This window comes from Marmota marmota, unplaced genomic scaffold (genome assembly GCF_001458135.2).
Source record: "Marmota marmota marmota unplaced genomic scaffold, marMar, whole genome shotgun sequence".
Taxonomy (NCBI): Eukaryota; Metazoa; Chordata; class Mammalia; order Rodentia; family Sciuridae; genus Marmota; species Marmota marmota.
The window spans coordinates 770,803-787,598 of NW_026000093.1; the positions used below are offsets into that span (position 1 = coordinate 770,803).

The 16,796-nt window shown below is 43.6% G+C and overlaps 2 protein-coding genes and 1 long non-coding RNA gene across 15 annotated transcripts in view; 1 reads left to right on the top strand and 2 right to left on the bottom strand.

Moving 5' to 3' along the window:
- Window positions 1-11,207, bottom strand: part of LOC107142376 — a 34,141-nt gene extending 22,934 nt beyond the window's left edge. The window contains exons 1-2 of the long non-coding RNA XR_001503551.2: window positions 11,084-11,207; window positions 850-993 (exon numbers count right to left, since the gene is read on the bottom strand). This is a non-coding gene — a long non-coding RNA (uncharacterized LOC107142376). The remainder of the gene's footprint in view (window positions 1-849; window positions 994-11,083) is intronic.
- The window catches only part of Spidr (scaffold protein involved in DNA repair), a 394,388-nt gene extending 382,589 nt beyond the window's left edge, over window positions 1-11,799 (top strand). For all 13 annotated transcript variants that reach the window (XM_048782863.1, XM_048782864.1, XM_048782865.1 and 10 more), the window contains 4 exons: window positions 4,778-4,871; window positions 5,798-5,912; window positions 6,262-6,315; window positions 11,202-11,799. In XM_048782863.1, the coding sequence (XP_048638820.1) occupies window positions 4,778-4,871; window positions 5,798-5,912; window positions 6,262-6,315; window positions 11,202-11,366 (428 nt within the window). In that variant the 3' untranslated portion in view covers window positions 11,367-11,799. The remainder of the gene's footprint in view (window positions 1-4,777; window positions 4,872-5,797; window positions 5,913-6,261; window positions 6,316-11,201) is intronic.
- A 990-nt stretch (window positions 11,800-12,789) lies between these two features.
- Window positions 12,790-13,851, bottom strand: Cebpd (CCAAT enhancer binding protein delta). Its single transcript, XM_015485772.2, has one exon. It carries the CDS (start codon window positions 13,846-13,848, stop codon window positions 13,183-13,185), a length of 666 nt encoding a protein of 221 aa, XP_015341258.1. The 5' UTR covers window positions 13,849-13,851; the 3' UTR covers window positions 12,790-13,182.
- Between the last annotated feature and the right edge of the window lie 2,945 nt (window positions 13,852-16,796).

Genomic DNA, 16,796 nt, shown 5'->3' on the forward strand with positions numbered 1-16,796 from the left:
CATAGGTGGACACAGTATCTTTATTTTATTGATTTACATGTGTTGCTGAGGATTGAACCCATGGCCCTGCATGTGCTAGAAGCACTCTAACTAAGCCATAATCCCAGTCCCCACCATGTATCTTTCTCTACACCTTTATTCTTAATCTATCTATGTCTTTATATTTAATGGAACTTCCTTGTATTTTGAACCAGTCTCTTTAAATTTGTATGTTTGTATATTTAATTAGTCTTTGTCTTTTGTGTATTGAAACTACCCACACTTCTGGTGATTATCAATATAATTGAATTGATACCAATCATATTTACAACTGTTTTCCATCCATTGTCGCTGATTCTGTTTTGTCTTTTTCTCTGCCTTTTCTCGTTTTAATTGGGCATCCTGTATGAATCCATTTTTTCTTTTCTTTCTGCATATTAATTATACTTATTTTTTAATGCTTTCTAGTGGTTGCCCCAGAGTTTGAAATGTACATTTACAACCACTCAAGTCCACTTTCAAATAATACTCTCCTACTTCTCAGTTAATGCAGGTACCTCAAGAGTGTTTCCAGTTCCTTCTTCTATTTTTTATGACATCATTGTCATTCACGTCACTTGCCTATAAATCACTGAGTATATCATTGTTATTATTTAAATAAACTATTAGATCAATAATAACTTACTGAACAATTTAGACTAAGTATAAAATATTTTAAAAAAATAAAGAGAAGGCAGTTTCTTGATACATAGCCCAGACCAGTATTGAACTCCAGGTCTCAAGAGATCTTCCTGCCTAGGCCTCCTGAGTAACTGGGACTATAGGTACATACCACCATGTTCAGAAGAAATATAAAAGATTCTATTTTACCTTCTCATATTGCTTTCCCGATGCTGATCTTTTCCTTATGTTGATCCAAGTTTCTTACATATTTTTTCCCATCTCCCCAATTTCATTTGCATTCCCTGCAGGTCTCCTCTGCTTCCAGGCCTCCTCTGCAACTTCCCTGCAGACCTGTGGTAGATAAGGGTGATGTGTAAGCAGAGTGTTATCACAGCAGCAATGAGTGTTGCCAGATACTCTGATAAGAACCAATCCACTGGGCATTAAGAGAAAACAAAGCCCAGTGGCAAAGTGACAAGATTGATAAACTTGCCCCACAAGGAATGCCCACAGCAAGGCAGCAGATGGGTGCACTGTTCCTACCAGGAATCCCTGCCCTGTACACTAGCCAGCTGTGAACTGCCTAGCTCCAACTCCCTCAAATCCATACCTGGGTGGAGTCCTCACTTTTCTACAATAATAGCAGATGCTCCCTTCTCAGGCTTTCATCCTTGCTTTGTCCTGTGTCAGTGGCCCAGGATTCAGTGATGATTTGTCTCCAGCCTGGCTCCATCTGGGCATCTTTACATCTGCAGTAAGTCAGTACTGGGGATTGGGCAGCTCTCAGCAACTGCTAAGTCAGTTGAGCATCTAGGTCTCAGACAGCTAAATATTAAGCATTTTCTTCAAGTAGGGCTTGAAAGGACCCTGAACACATTCCCAGAACAGAATCCCTGTGAAGGTGTTTATCACTCCTAAGAAATGTGAGCCTCCCTGAGGGGAGAGCACTCATTCCTCAATAAGGGCACAGGGCCTATTCTTCTCTGAATGTCAGTGCCCAGAATATGCAAAGACTTCTTTCCACTTTATTTTCTGGGGTGAAGTAGTCTTGCAGCAACAATTTTTTTTCTCTCTCGAACCATTTATTCTTCTTTATTCATAGCTCACTAAGGGTGAGGGACTTTGCATACCGCTCCATGAATGGATGAAGCATGCCTCCGTGGGAAGGGATGGCAAAGGCCCATCCTCAAACCAGGTCTCGGCTTTTAGGTAGAAGTTTTATAAATTGTGATTCCCCCTACTTCTTCCTTTCAGGAAATTTCAGGGGGAAGGGTGTAGCAGAGAATACAGAATAACTGAAGAAATGTGTACATTGACCTGGCGGTGTCAGCTTAGCCCAAAAGGACCCCAGATAGCTTGCAGTTGAGGCACTTTCCTTAACACTCTTAGAAAGACCTTTTTAAAAAGAAGCTTTAATAACTAAGTGATATATACTTTTCCCAAACCTGATTATGAGGGATTTCTGTACAGAAGACAAGCAAAGTATGAAGCTTTTAATAGCAACCTGCAGGCAAGCCAATGAAGGTGGCATCACACCCCTCAGTGCTGGCAAAAATTGTTTATTTTTTTCTTCTGGTGTTCATTTAAGTGAATGTTCTCAACACTGTTTAATTACACTTCCCAAACATCCCTTAAATTCATTTAAGTTTGCCCGAAAGATTTCTAGTGGTTTGTAGACCCCATGAAAAACATTTCATCAACTCTTGCCTTATTCTCTAATTGGAAGGAAATTACTTAATCCCATATAAATGTAAATGCTATTAACACCCATGCACATCCTACAGTAAAAAGGAACTTTGCTTAGTAGCAGCCTATTTTTAATAATTAGTTTAGCAGTTGTTTACCAAGCCCTGCTATGAAATAGCTCCATGCTGGGCACACAGGCCCGGATGGGAACCTGACCACAATGCATGACATGATCTGGTGTTTGGGGACAGGCCACACATTTCTCTCCTTTGGACTTCCTTCTGCATCTGACTATTATGAATGAGCTCACATTCCTTTCCGGCTGTATTATAGGACTTTATTGACTTTACTTTTCATCCTTTCGACATGCTTTTGATTAGATTTGCAAGGACAATGTCATTAGCTAGGACAGCCTTTAAAAAATCAAGATCTATTATTCTCATTTTTAAGAAGTCATTCAAGTCTGCATTGCATAAATGTATTTTAATAAACCAAGCCTGCTATTTCCCATAACTCTGCTTTACCCTCTACAGATATATTTTCTGTAGAGGAAGCATTTTGCTTCAAGAATGGGAACAGAATGAAACATTTTGCTTCAAGAATGGGAACAGAAACTCATCTATTTATCCAGAAACTCAGGTCACTTCTTACTTTTTCTTTAAGCATCTAATTCATCACATTTCAAGGATGATCTGCAGTTTGCCAATGTATCTTGATGTTATCAATCATGCTTCACATCCAAGGAAACATGACCATCTCAATCCCAGCTATGGTGTTGCCAACTCCACAGCTGTATTGCCTGCCCTCCCTCAATGCTAGCACAGCCTCCAGCCCCACTGGGGTATGCAGGGTTGTCAGAGGTATAAGTTTGACTGCCAGGGTCAGGCTGCCAATCCCCTCACTCCTTTCTGTAGAAGCTTCCCTGGCCCTCAAACCAGACCACAAGGCATCTCTGCTGCACTTTTCAGAGGACTTTTCCTTTTCTCTATTAGCATTTATTTCATGATAATTTTATTCCTTGTTTATTTATCTGCTTTCCCAACTAGACTGATTCCATTGAAGTAGATAATGTTCCGTGTATCTTTGTGCCTCAAGGCCCGCATATATCTCATTCTAAATAGCATGATATGACTGTGTGTGGTGGTACACATCTGTACTACCTCCCATATCTGTGGGAGGCTGAGACAGGAAGATAACAAATTTGAGGCAAGCCTCAACAACTTATCAAGATTCTGTCTCAGAATTAAATAAAAAGGACAGGGGATATAACTTAGTGGTAGAGGGCCCATGGGTTTAATCCCTAGTACTGCAAAAAAAAAAAAAAATCAAGGATAGGGTGTGGTTTAATGATACAGTCTTACTTAGCATTCATGGAGGTCCTAGGTTAGATCCCCAGTACCCAGAAAAAAAAAAAAATAGCGGTATCCTATACTTATTTGTTGGTTGAATAAATCAATCATAAATGCTGGAGTAGAAAAGAAATGCATGCATTCTTAATCACAATTACAATAAGGAAACCAGAGAAATCTTATTTGAGAATATATTAACAAACCAATAAGAATGATTTATCTTTTCTTATGAAAGAAGTGGAATTAAAATAAGCAATTTCATTATACCTGTTAAGGAGGCACATTCTTAAGATACTGATTGTGCAGTATAGTGAAACTGGCATTCTGTGAATTGGGACAATGTAAATTAAAATGTCCTCTTAGGAAGTACTTTCTGAAAGGCTTTTTGTATATCCCCACTACTCATACTCTGGGAAGCAATAATTCTACTTCCAGGAATCTGTTCTGAATAAGGGCCTTCATACAGAAAAGGCTTCTATGCAGAGACACTCACTGCCATACCATTAAAGTAATCCTGAGGAAGCCTGTGATCCCAGCAACTCAGGAGGCTAAGACAAGGTGATTGCAAGTTGGAGGCCAATCTCCGCAACTTAACAAGACTCTGTCTCAAAATAATTCTAAAAGGAGCTGGAGAATCTCAGTGATAGAGTACCCCCTGGGTTCAATCCCCAGAACTACAAAATTAATCAACTAATTAATTAATTTAGAGACCTAATATCTAACATGGGGAGGGTGGAATGGAATCTGTCACCTTACTGCATGTCAATAAGATAACAATCTTTCCAGCAGCTGTGTAGTAAGTTCAAAAACACAAGGTAACATCCATGGATGGTTTGACCTTAACGATTTAACTATGTATGCTTCTGGGGGGAAAAATCAAGGAAAAACAAAGATGCTTGGTTAGGTGGTCTTGTTGTAGGCAAGTTTAAAATTTGCTTTAAATTGTTTTAATTTTGTATGTGTAATAAGTGGAAATTATAAAAAGCTCAGACTTATATAAATTTACCAGTAAGAAAACAATCTGAGGGTTCACATGTCATCTGGGTGATCAGAGCAGAAATTACCTCTGAAGGTCTGGCTTTTCTCTCACATGGGCCTAGGCACTGTGGTTGGCGTGGATGAGAACACCGCTTTCTCATGGCCTACATGTGACCGGTGTGGCAATGGGAGATTGGAACAGAGGCCAGAAGATGGGTAAGGCTGCCCTGAAATTCCCAGGCCCCAAAGAGCATGACCTAGCCCCAAGGCCCCACAGCCTTGCTGCCTTCAGCAGCTTCCCTAAGAGCTCCGAGGGGAACCTGCTCTGCTGAGCTGCAAGAAAAAGGCCACTATACCTGTGGGTTTTCCTAACTAGTATTTTCCTGTTGCTTTTGCAGATATTTCTGTCTTTTAAAAGAGCTGGTTTTTGTCCTTAGCTCCTTTATTATTAGTCAGAAGAAAAAAGAAAGGCAGGATAAACATGAATAAGTGAGAGCAATGTGAGGACTTTATAGAGTGTCCTGTGCAAGTGGTCCAGGCTTTTCCAGACACCAGACACCAATGAGCAGCACTGAACAGACATCCCTTCCCTGCCCAGTTTTTCTGCACCTCCTCTTGGGTCATGGTGAGGGCTGGATGTCCATGCAGTTTGTTTCTTTGGAGTCAATTCCCTGGCCTCCCAACTGGACTTTGTAGAGTGACAGGCAGAAAAGGGTGTGCTCATTACTTGTTCCCTCTTTAGGAAGCAAAGAACAAATGTTGCCTTGATGCCTGCTGGGTTGGTGGCCTTTGTACACAAGTCATCTCCAGATCACATTGAAGAGGCCAGAGAACGTGGATTCAAGTGGAAGCAGTAGGGGACCAAAGATAGTGGTGCCTTCCCCTCTGCTCCATGTAAATGATAACTCTCTGCCTGTCCAAGAGTCCCCTCAATAGTCTTCAGCCACTGTCACCAAAGCCTGCATTCATCCATCAGAATAGAATCAGACTCTGGCCAATCTCAGGAAGTTGATTTTGATAGCAAAACCCTCTTGTCTCCCTCAGCAAACATTCATTTTTAGAGAAATGTGTGTCTGTTGCTAGAACTCATCTAATTGGGCCTCCTCACTTGTTTGTTTTTCCTATGCATTTTCACACAACAGAGGCACCTTTTTCTGTGGAGATTGTTGTGAGTTGGTCACATCTCCTGTTCTCAAGAGGCACCTGCAAGTCTTTCTGGACTGCCCCTCAAGGCCCCAGTGCAGCGTGAAGGTTAAGGTAGGAGCTGGTACCTAGAGCACATGCTCATTTTCCACATGTACCTCAGGAACTCAAGGACAGGGGAAAATTAGAGCACTTGCATGTTCTTTGTCCACCTATGGTATTGATGTGTGTGACTCACAGCTGGGAGGGACCTATACCCAGAGCTCTCTCTAGCCCTCAGAGTACCTCTTCACAAATAGTCTCCATATTGTAACTTCAAAGTCATGTTTGACTTAAAGCTTCTGCTGAAGCTTTGAAGAAAAGACAGGCAGTTTAGACTTAGCCTGTTAATTTTAAGAACAAGAGTTATTTTTGCATGAGTACGTAATAGTTTTAACCCAGCCCTGTTCCCCTGTCGTTGCAGCTATTGCAGGGCAGTATTTCTTCACTGCTGAGGTTTGCTGCCTGTGAGGATGGGGTAAGTACAGGGAGTCCCAGCCCAGGTATGCCCAACACTCTTGAGCCTGAGTGAGCAATCGAGCAATCGTCTGCAGAGAAAGAGCCCTCTGCCATTTATGTTCAGTTACAACAAATCCCACTGATTAGCCTACCTTGAGAATTAAAACCTGGATCAGATCAGCCACAGTGGTGCATGCTTGTAATCCCAGCTACTGGGGAGGCTGAGGGAGGAGGATCACAAGTTTGAGGCCAGTCTCAGGAACTTATGAGACCCTGTCTCAAATTTTTTTTAAAAAAATGAAAAGGGCTGGGGATATAGCTTAGTTGTAAGGTACCTGGGTTTGATTCCCAGTACTGCCCAAAAAAATTGTGTCTGCTTACATATTGAAAAATGGATACATCCTTTTACTGTCACTTACTAACAAGTGCCCATGTAGGCTGATGAGATTCTTTCCTCTTTGTAAATGAAGTTATTTCCAGATCAACCTTGAAGCAAATACAGGAATCTGTCCCACTGGCTTTGATTATAATTACATGGTCTGGAGGTTGGTGTCCTGCTGCCATAGCTTCACAGTTGTAGAACAGAATTACCTAAGATGCTCTTTAGTTTTTCAATGATGGGTATTCCAGACTTTATGTAGCTGAAAATGTTACCATTATCCCTCAAAACTGATTTTCCTGCCTTGAGAATTACTGTGTTGAGACTTAGTAGAGCAAAGTACTTCTCTAAGAGAAGTATCCCCAAAGTATACAGTTTCTGTATCACAGAATTTGGGCCTTATAAATGGGAATTCTGTCCTTGAGATGCTATTTGTATTGTCAAACCTGTTTAAAAGCACCACAAGTGGCTCTTGGAATTATCGAGCCTGGAGAAGGGCCCAGGAGCTGGCTTGGGTCAGCCTCGCAGGAGGTAGGAACAGGGAAGGCTGATCATTCCCAGATCAACTTTGGCCCATTGAACAGGGGTCTTTTCCTCATGGAATCTGTGGACAAATTCCAGCTCTGATTCAAGCCAGAATGTGCACAGACTTGACTTGTGGAAACCCCTTTCCTCAGCCTGCCACCCTCTCCAGCTCTGCCAGTTCCTCTCCTGGCCCAAGATTCAGGACATGCCATGCAGAGCACTTTCAGTTTTCACCCTTTTTCAGCTAATCCAGGGCTATCCGTTTAAATTGTAATATGGATAAATCTGTGAATAATATCTTAAGATCACTGGTTTGAGCTTAACCTCTAAGCCCTGCTTTCATAGGGCTTTCATCTCCTATGGAGTTCTAGGAGTCTCTATTCCCCCTGAGATAAAGCCCACTGGCTCCTGAGCAACCCCATGTTCCAGCTTAGAACCTCCATCTGAGCTGTTGCTCCTGTGGCCCACATAGGGGTTGATGCTCAGACCAGGCTGTAAGAAGGTACATATGCAAGTGTTTCCTGATTGTGTAAAAGTCAGTAATCATCATGGGCCAAGAACTGAACTCACTGCCTTTCTCACATGTGTTCTCTCCAATCTCCCCATCATCCCAGTAAGGCAGAACCCACCTTTTTCTGTCAGGGAGTATAGATCTTACCCAAATACATCCCACAAAGGCACAATCATTGTAATCCCTGCAGAAGTGACAAACTGGCAGTGTTAGTAGCCAGCTCAGATAGGAGACATGTGACAGGAACTTATGAAAGTTTCAGTGTTTAGCAGGTGACAAGGCAGTGGTGCCTGAGGGCGGATTCCTTGTCTCCTGTCTTTTGGGAGAGGGAAGAAGAAAGAAGAGGCCATGCTGGGTCAGAGGGTTCTGCCCAAGGCTGACAGGTCAGAGGTTTCCACAGTGGGGGACTGGGGAATGGGCAGATGCTAAAGATGACAGATAAGGCGTTTCAGAGAATGAATATCCATGGAGAAAGATGGGGAAAGCACTGAAAATGCTCCCACATAAACCCACAACTGGTAACAGCTGGGTATGGCAGAGTTCACCCACTGATCCATGCTGCCCAGTAGCTGATGTCTTGCTTTGTGGCTCCACAGCCTCCAACCCCTGACTGGGTGCGGCAGGCTGGTCACCCACTGGGCACCTGAGGGCTCCTCAGGAAGGCAGCTTGGTGCTTCCTCCAGGAAGCCTCCAGCAATGGGCAGCACTTCATGTTGCCTGGTAAACCCTACCCCTCTTTAGGGACTCAAAGGCCAAGAAGCCCTGGCAGTTCCTCCCTCCTTCACTTGGCTTTCCTACTGGCTGAGGCATCTTGTCCCTCCCATACATTTAACTTCTCAACTAGAATGTTCCCATAGATAAAATCCTATTTAAAAAGAGCTCAAGAGGACAGGTGTGCCTTCGTGCACATGTGAGTGTATATGTGCAAGTACTTGTGTACATGTTTGCTTGAGTGCTGTGGGTGTGTGTATGCATATGTGTGTAAAGGGGCACAGGGTGGTCACTGCACTAGGTATTTGTGGATGCTGACTTCAGAGCCCACACCATCAGAGCAAGGGAACTTTCCAAGCCTGGAGGTACACATTTTAGGAGGCTCTTCACCCTACCCCCAACTTTTGGACCTTTACATCTATCCTGGAAAGTAGCTAATTGAAGAAGTTATCAAAAGGCCTATGCAAGGACATGAGCAGCAAATTACCCAGTCTGGATTTTGTCCGTTTCCTGGTGAGAATGCACATCCACCAAAATCTAAAGCGTCAAATTAGGGCTTTCCATAAGAACCATAATTCCATTCATCCTGGAGCAAATTGTACTGTTTCTAATAAGGTTACTTGAATGGTAAATTTTATGCCTTCACTTTAATGTAGTCAAGCTCTATATGTGAAAACAATAGGATTGGTTGTCGCTGTACATGTCATTTCTCAATGATAACATTATATTTATGTGGAATTCAGAAGTTCATTCCCTTAAGTTTCAGAAAAGGAAAAGTTAAGGGAACACATATATTGTGCCATTTAAAAATAGGTATACAGCCTGGTGCAGTGGCACACGCCTCTACTCCCAGTGGCTCGAGAGGCTAAGGCAGGAGGATCGTTGAGTTCAGAGCCAGCCTCAGCAATGATGAGGCGCTAAGTAACTCATGTTATGAAGCCCAGTGGTTGAGTGTCCCTAGATTCAATCCCCCCCCCCAAAAAAATACACAAACACACAAACAATTTGTACATATGCAGATACACATTCATATGAATAGTGCATGTGAGTTGGCCATTACAGTTGTTTTAACCTCACCATATTAACTTTCCCCAAATATAAAAAATTTATAATTTAAGCTCCATTTATGGGTGATGTAAGACAAACCTAACACTTTAAATAGAACAGATTTTTTATTGACTTTTTTAAAGTCAAAATTATGTGTATTTGCTCCAAAGGAGCATAGGAATGCCTAGGCTATCTCCTTCCTGCTTACACCAACAAGGCTAAAATTTTTAAGAGACACCAGAGAAGTACCTAACTGTCCTGCCACCCTCCTCCCAGTACTGTTTGGTGACCATCTTTCTCTATTGCTTGGTGCCCTTCCTCCAGACCAGAAGCTTTGAGGTTCTGTCTTGTTTACTGTCATGAGGCTGCATGGGCTCATAGTAAACTACAATGAGTGAGTGAATGAGTGGGCCATGAACTTATTGTCCATGCTACAGTTGAGCCTATAAGGAAAGCCAGAGCCTCCATTATTAATTTCTTCTCTTCCTGCCTTGACCAGCAACTTTTATTCTCCCAGTCACTCCAGTGCCCACCAATTGAGACATTATTCTAACTTATTTCGCTAAAGAAGCCAAAACTTCTTACAAAGCACATTAAGACTGGGCACAGTGGCACATGCCTGTGATCTCAGCTACTCAGGAAGCTGAGGCAGGAGGATACCAAGTTTAAAGGCAGCCCTGGCAACTTAGTAAAACCCTGTCACAAAATAAAAAGGGCTGGGGATATAGCTCAGTAGTAGAGTACACCTTGGTTCAAACCCCAGTACTTCCAAAAAGGAAAAAAAAGGCGGCGGGGANAACCAGCCCAGCCTCAGAATGAGGGTAAAAGACCACCCACTTGATGGGAGGGCACAAGTATCCACAGACTTAGTCTGCTCTGGCTACATTATCTGCCCTCTCCAGACTTGATCTTCTGGGTTGTGACAGCTTAATGAAGGAAGAGGTAAGTTAATACATACCAAACAGAAAGTTGTAGAAATTTATCAGGTGCCTTGCACAGAGGAGAGGAGTGCCCACAGTATTCGTGTGCAAGTGTCTCCCAGAAGTCCAAAGATCTCATTTATCCCAAGACTTTTAAGCTTTTATTTTCTGCCCCACTCTCTAACCATAAATGATCTACAGTTTGATCTATGGAGACCAAGCCGGGGTTGGGGACCCTGGTTACCCTGTGCAGAATTCTTATCAAAAGGAAATTTGCCTGAGATTAAGCATGTGAAGAAAAAGCTTAGTTTCATTACTACAACACAGGAGGAGGTGTTTAGCATAGTATAATTTAAGAAGAAATAGGATCCTGTTGAGGAGGGAAGGTTGGGGCAAAGTTCCAGGAAATCCTTTGACCGGAAGTGCTGCTAGATTGGGGAAGTGTCCCAAAGGAAGTGGAGACAGCTCTGAGCCCCAGCCTGCCTGTCCAGCTGAAGCATAGGCAGATCCTTTGCAAGTCTTGTCCTTCATTCCTTCCCTTGGCCAGCTTATCACAGCATACACTAAGAAACATGAGATGTATTAAATGTTCCTTGTATAAAAACAGAATTAAGTTATCAGAATAAAATAGTTCCTTCATTTGCCATAATAAAGGGGGCTTTGACAGCAGCACCCCCCACCCAACTCTTCTCACCATTTGAGGACAGAAGGTCCTGGATTGGGGAAAGGGCCTGTTCTGTTCTGTATTGCTGGGAACAAAACGTGCAGGGCTGGCTGTATTTGCTCTAACCAGCATGCCTTTATCACTGCAGACTTACGAAGTAAAGAGTGTCCTCGGAAAGGAGGTGGGGCTGTTAAGTTGTTTTGTACAGTCCATAACCACCCACCCAACTAACTTCATTGGATTGGAGGAAATTGAGCTTCTGAGTACAGGAGGAAACTCTGCTGAAGGCCAGCAGTTGCCACTGGATTTGTGAACTTTGCAATGTGGCTGCAAGGGTGGGGGTGGGGACTGGGTTTTGTAGTTATTTGTTAACTATGGACAGAGTGAATTATTTTATGATCTTAAAATGAAACTTACTCGATTTTTCTGGGACAAATGTAAGATGGTTTTGTAAACTATAAATCTAAAAGATCTTTTCTATGGCTTTTTTATTATCTTTCCACAAATTTAGGAATGTTTCTAGAGCTTTAATAAACCTGAGACCTTCGTTTTGTATATATGTTAGGCAATAACATTGGACATAAATATGTTGTACAATTATAGCTTAATAGTATTCAAAATTTTATGCTTCGTCATCTTTTCCTTGTATGTTTTCATTTCCCCAAAGAAAAATACCTTGTGACCTTAAAACTTTGTCCCACATTGTGATATTACTGTTCTGATACAATAAGTGTCCAATCTAAGCATTTTGCAGTTCAGTATTTTTTGGGAAAAAGTCCTGGGAAACTATGTCAGAGGTTTAAATGTTATCCATGAACTATAAATAAGTTATATATATTGATAAAGTTGTATACTGAGTAGAGATATGGGAAGCTCACTCCACCACATGACCTGTTAGATCAAGCTGGGTAATTGCACTGTGACAGGACCAAAGATCACCCAGATTTAGAGCAGTCGCTTATCATTATTCACTTTGTTGACAGAGATTTAATACACATAAAGCCATGAATTATCTTTGAATGCTAAAGATTTTGTTTTCTTCCTCAACATGACGACAAACCATGGTTAATTAATTACATAATATACACTTAACTTGCCCAGTTCTTAGACAAGAAAAGCTGCCAAATAACCAGTTTTCTTAGGAAAAAAAGCAGATGGCTTTGTTTGGATTAAGCCTTGAAACATTACAATTGCTAACAAAATAGCCAGTTTAAAATAGCTTGAGGACTGCCTTTGTATCTACTGCAAGACTATTTCGTCCTTATGCACACTTTGAAAATCTACACTCCACTGTGGTCCTGAAGACTCAGGAAAGTGAAAGCAAAGTCCCAGGAAAGCAGAAGACCAAACAAATTTCCGGATCACTTAAGGCCTCCTCTATCCCTCACCCGCAATCTAGAGTTAGTGATGTTATCAGCGGGGCCCTCAAATCAGCCAGCCCCAACCCAGATCTAGGTACTTTGGGGAGAGCATCTTCCACTGGAAAGCTGCTAGCCTTAGGCACGCTTAGTCATGCCATATATATTTTAGGCAAGCTAAAGAAAACGTGGAAGTAGTCTCTGGCATGTTCGAAAAGCAAGCTGACCCTCTTGTCTAAGAAGCTCTATTCCCCCAAGAGAAAAACACACCTGGTCCCAAGACCCCAGGTGCTCACCTCAGGCTAGGTCTGGCACGCCACGTTTAGGGTCCTGGCGCACCGGTGTGCTGTAGTCGTTGCGAATATATGAAGCAGGGGCGATTTTAAATGCTTCTTTATTCTTACAAATGTTGTAAAAATTAATATAAAAAGTGATCATGCTCAGTCTTTTCCTCTTATCTACAATACAAAGGTTTTGTTTGAAAGGGTTTTTGTTTTTTTACAAATGTACCTTAGCTGCTTCAATAAGAGTAAGATGTAGAAAAAGCTACCATTATAAAAATAATTTAAGGGAAAATAAACACGTATAGCTTCTCTCGCAGTTCAGTGACTGTAAGTCCAGGCTGTAGCTTCCTTTCACTCACATGTCCCAAAGAAACTGCAGCAGGCGCCGGGCGACTCTCGCGGCGCCTGGCTAGGGCGCGCTCCACTACGGGCCCGTCGATTCTGAGGTATCGGTCGTTGGTGAGTCTCTCCCGGCCCTGGCCGCGCGTTACCGGCAGTCGGCGGCCCCGGCGGACGACAGGAAGGACGGGCTGGGCAGCTGTTTGAAGAACTGCCGGAGGCCGGCCAGGTCCCGCGTGAGCTGCTCCACGCGCTGGTGCAGTTTCTCGTTCTCCGCCGACAACTCCACCAGCTTCTGCTGCATCTCCTGGTTGCGTCGCTTGGCCTTGTCACGACTCTTGCGCACCGCGATGTTGTTGCGCTCGCGTCGCTGTCGGTACTCCGGGCTGCCGCGGTCGGGGCCCCTCTTGCCGGAGCCTTTTTCTCGGGCAGGACCCGGCGCTGGGCTCGGACCCGGGCTGCTTCGCGGCGGCTCCGGAGACGTGGGCGGTGTGGGTTGCGCGGAGGTCGCCAGGCTCACCACCGTCTGCGCGCACGCGGCCACCTGCGCGGGCAGCAACGAGCCGGGCGCGTCACTGTCGCCCCAGTCAGGTTCCCGCTTGAGCGGGCGCGGGACAGCGGGGCCCGGGCCCGGCGGCCGCGCGGGGCCGCCGGGCAGTAGCTCCAGGCCGCCCGCGCCGCCCGCGCCGCCCGCCTTATGGTTGCTGTTGAAGAGGTCCGCGAAGAGCTCGTCGTGGCACAGCTCCAAGGTGGGCACGGCGGCCATGGAGTCGATGTAGGCGCTGAAATCGATGGCGCTCTCGTCGTCGTACATGGCANAAAATTAAAACCAGGACTTGGCCCCGGACTGTGTTCGTCCTGGGACGCCTCTGGTCGCCAGAGAAGAGAGAACCGGGTGGTAGGGCTTCGTGCGGCCAAGGGTCTCCAAGGGCCTCCGGCGTCCGATTGCCGCAAGAGACCCTCACCCAGTCGCCCACGCAGAGGGCCCAGATGCAGAGACCCACGCTGGGGAAATGAGGCGCAGGAACTCATTTTTAGCCACAGTCTGGTGGTGGGGATTCGGGCAGCAAGCGCGCAGAGGGAGGCTGCTTCTCATCTCACCCACCCAGTCTCGGACGTTTCAGGGAATTTGGGGCCCGCTCTCGGAGATCCTGGGGCCCAGCTGGCCCTAGGGACAGAGGCTCAGCAATGCAACGGATGCTTCCTGGCGTCCTGTCCGAGGGGGCAGCAGCACCTCCTCGATACCATCCATAATAGCAGAGTCAATAGGAGAGTGCGGTCACAACGCCACGTCAGGACCACCGACCATCCTAAATTCAGCCCTTCCTTGGAGCAGAGGGCCTGCCGCCCTTCCCAAGCCCCAAAAGCACTAGCGCTCCCTGGGGGCTTCCAGGAGCTCCCTGGGCGCTGTCGGGTATTTTGCAGGTCTACTGAAACAGTGCCACCTTGTGGTAGTCTCTTGCTTTAGCCCTCTTTCCAGTTCCAGACTCATTTCCCTATTAAATTCAAGAGGTGCTCTTGAATCTATAGTAGCTGGTCCCATTTGGGAGAAAGATAAGTTCTACGCCAGTAGTTGTAATGACGTATTAAGTTGTTATTGCTTCTTATATTGTAAAATGAATGCGTGAAAAGTTGAAGTAAAATCCGGGCGAGGTGGCATGCAGCTATTCTGTAAGCTGAGGCGAAAAGATCACTTGAGCCCGGAATCCCAGACCAATCTGGCAGCAAAGTTAGACACACACACACACACATACACACACCATCTCAAAAAAACAGGATGGGGTTTGTTCCTGGGGCAAACATTTCTGGTCAAATCCATTTTTAAATCATTGTTCTGATGGAGATCTACCCCCCATTTTGCATCCTTTGCTTGAGTTTTTCAACAGGTGTTGTGTCAGAACACCACCTGCTAATTCCTAAAAATGTATTATGGGATATTTAGTGAGTTTTCTGAAAAGGGGCAAATATTGCATTAGAATTACCGAGGGTAAAACAACAACAAAAAAAGAATTACTGAGGGTACATGATGTTTATGTTACAATTAATTAACTATTGAGGTTAAGGATGCAAATAATGTGGGCTCATGCACTCTGAGAAAAAGGTCTGGAACAAATTTCTTGGCTCTTTATTTAAGAAACAATAGAAACCTCATTAAGATTCTGTCTATAGCCTATTAAGGAACACATAATAAATGTTTATACAGATAACCATATTCTCATAAAAAAATTGTAAACATTTTCATTGATATGATCTACTAATTCTGATATCAGAGACCCTGTATATTAATATTATGTTTATTAAACTCAGTTGAGTTTACAAGATAATGACATATATTGAAATGCCCTGGAAGAGGTCACCTATCCCTGGGTAGTTAGGGCTGTACTTGGAAAGGGTACAGGCCTGTTCACCAGTACTTCATGATCCCTTTTGGGTTTAAGGATTTTCTTCCTTTTTGTGACAGTTGTTTGCAATCCATTTGAGACTCCCTCCACTTCCTGTATCTCAAGTCCACTATTAATGCATTCAAAATAAATGAAAAGTTTTCTAGTAATTTCTCCTTGCTAGGGATCTATTTCAAGAGATCCCTTGAGCCTTCTGATATCTCTGTTGACCTCAGTGCACAAGTCAAAAGAATCTAGTCAGGAAGCATTCTGGGCACAACTCTCGTCCCTCATATCCGCAGAACAGTCTCACATGGGGTACAGTAGAGCTGTCCGATGAAGTTCACTCCCTGTGGACTTTCTATGTACCTGAGTGTTAGAGATTTAGGGGGCTGAAAATGCTTGGGAATGTACTCTAGTGTCATTAAGTATTGTCAGGGTTAGAAAATCAATGCAGTCTCCTTGCTCTTTCATGACACAGAGGAACCAGCTCTCCTCTTGAGAATCCTGTTTGTACACTTCACACTGCACAAAAACAGCTCTCCACTAAATTGAAAGCTGAAAATGTAAAATATTTTGGAGTAGATCTAGCAACACTTAAAACTGCGAGTGTCAGGGAGTGAGGAAACTTTGTTGAATTCAGCGCCCTCTTCAGATTATTTTCAACTACTATATGAAATACTTTGGTATACTTTCTCTACTAGGGCTAATTTTAACTGTATAGCTTACTCTCCTGTGTTTCGTGTAACAATAATGAAGTTTATATTTATTAAATTTTTATATCCATAAACATGGATATAAAATACTTTCAAGAAAGTATTATTTCAAATATCTGAGTTAGGAAAAGAGAGAACAAGAGCCAGAAGAATAAAAGGAGTGGGTAGTGGAGTTACTTATTCCTCATTCTGTTAAAACCTGTGTTTTATTAAAAGCCTACTGTGGGGGTTGGGGTTGTGGCTCAGTGGTAAAGTGCTCACCTAGCATGGGTGAGGCACGAGGTTCAGCACCACATAAAAATAAAGAAATAAAAATAAAGGCATTGTGCCCACCTACAACTAAAAAATAATAAATAAATAAATAAATAAATAAAGCCTACTGTGATGGCCAGGCTCAGTGACACATGACCGTAACTCTAGCAACTCAAGATCCTGAGGCAGGAGGATTGAAAGTTGGAGACCAGTCTGGGCAACTTAGTGAGACCCTGTCTCAAAATATAAATGACTAGAGATATAGTTCAAAGGTAGATAGTAGCCTAGCATGTGAAAGGCCCTGGGTTCAATTCCCAGTACTGGAAAAAAGAAAAAAAAATAGTGTGTGTGGGGGGGATTAATTAATTCTCAAAAGAACCAAGTAGAAATTCTGGAGCTAAAATGAGATAGGA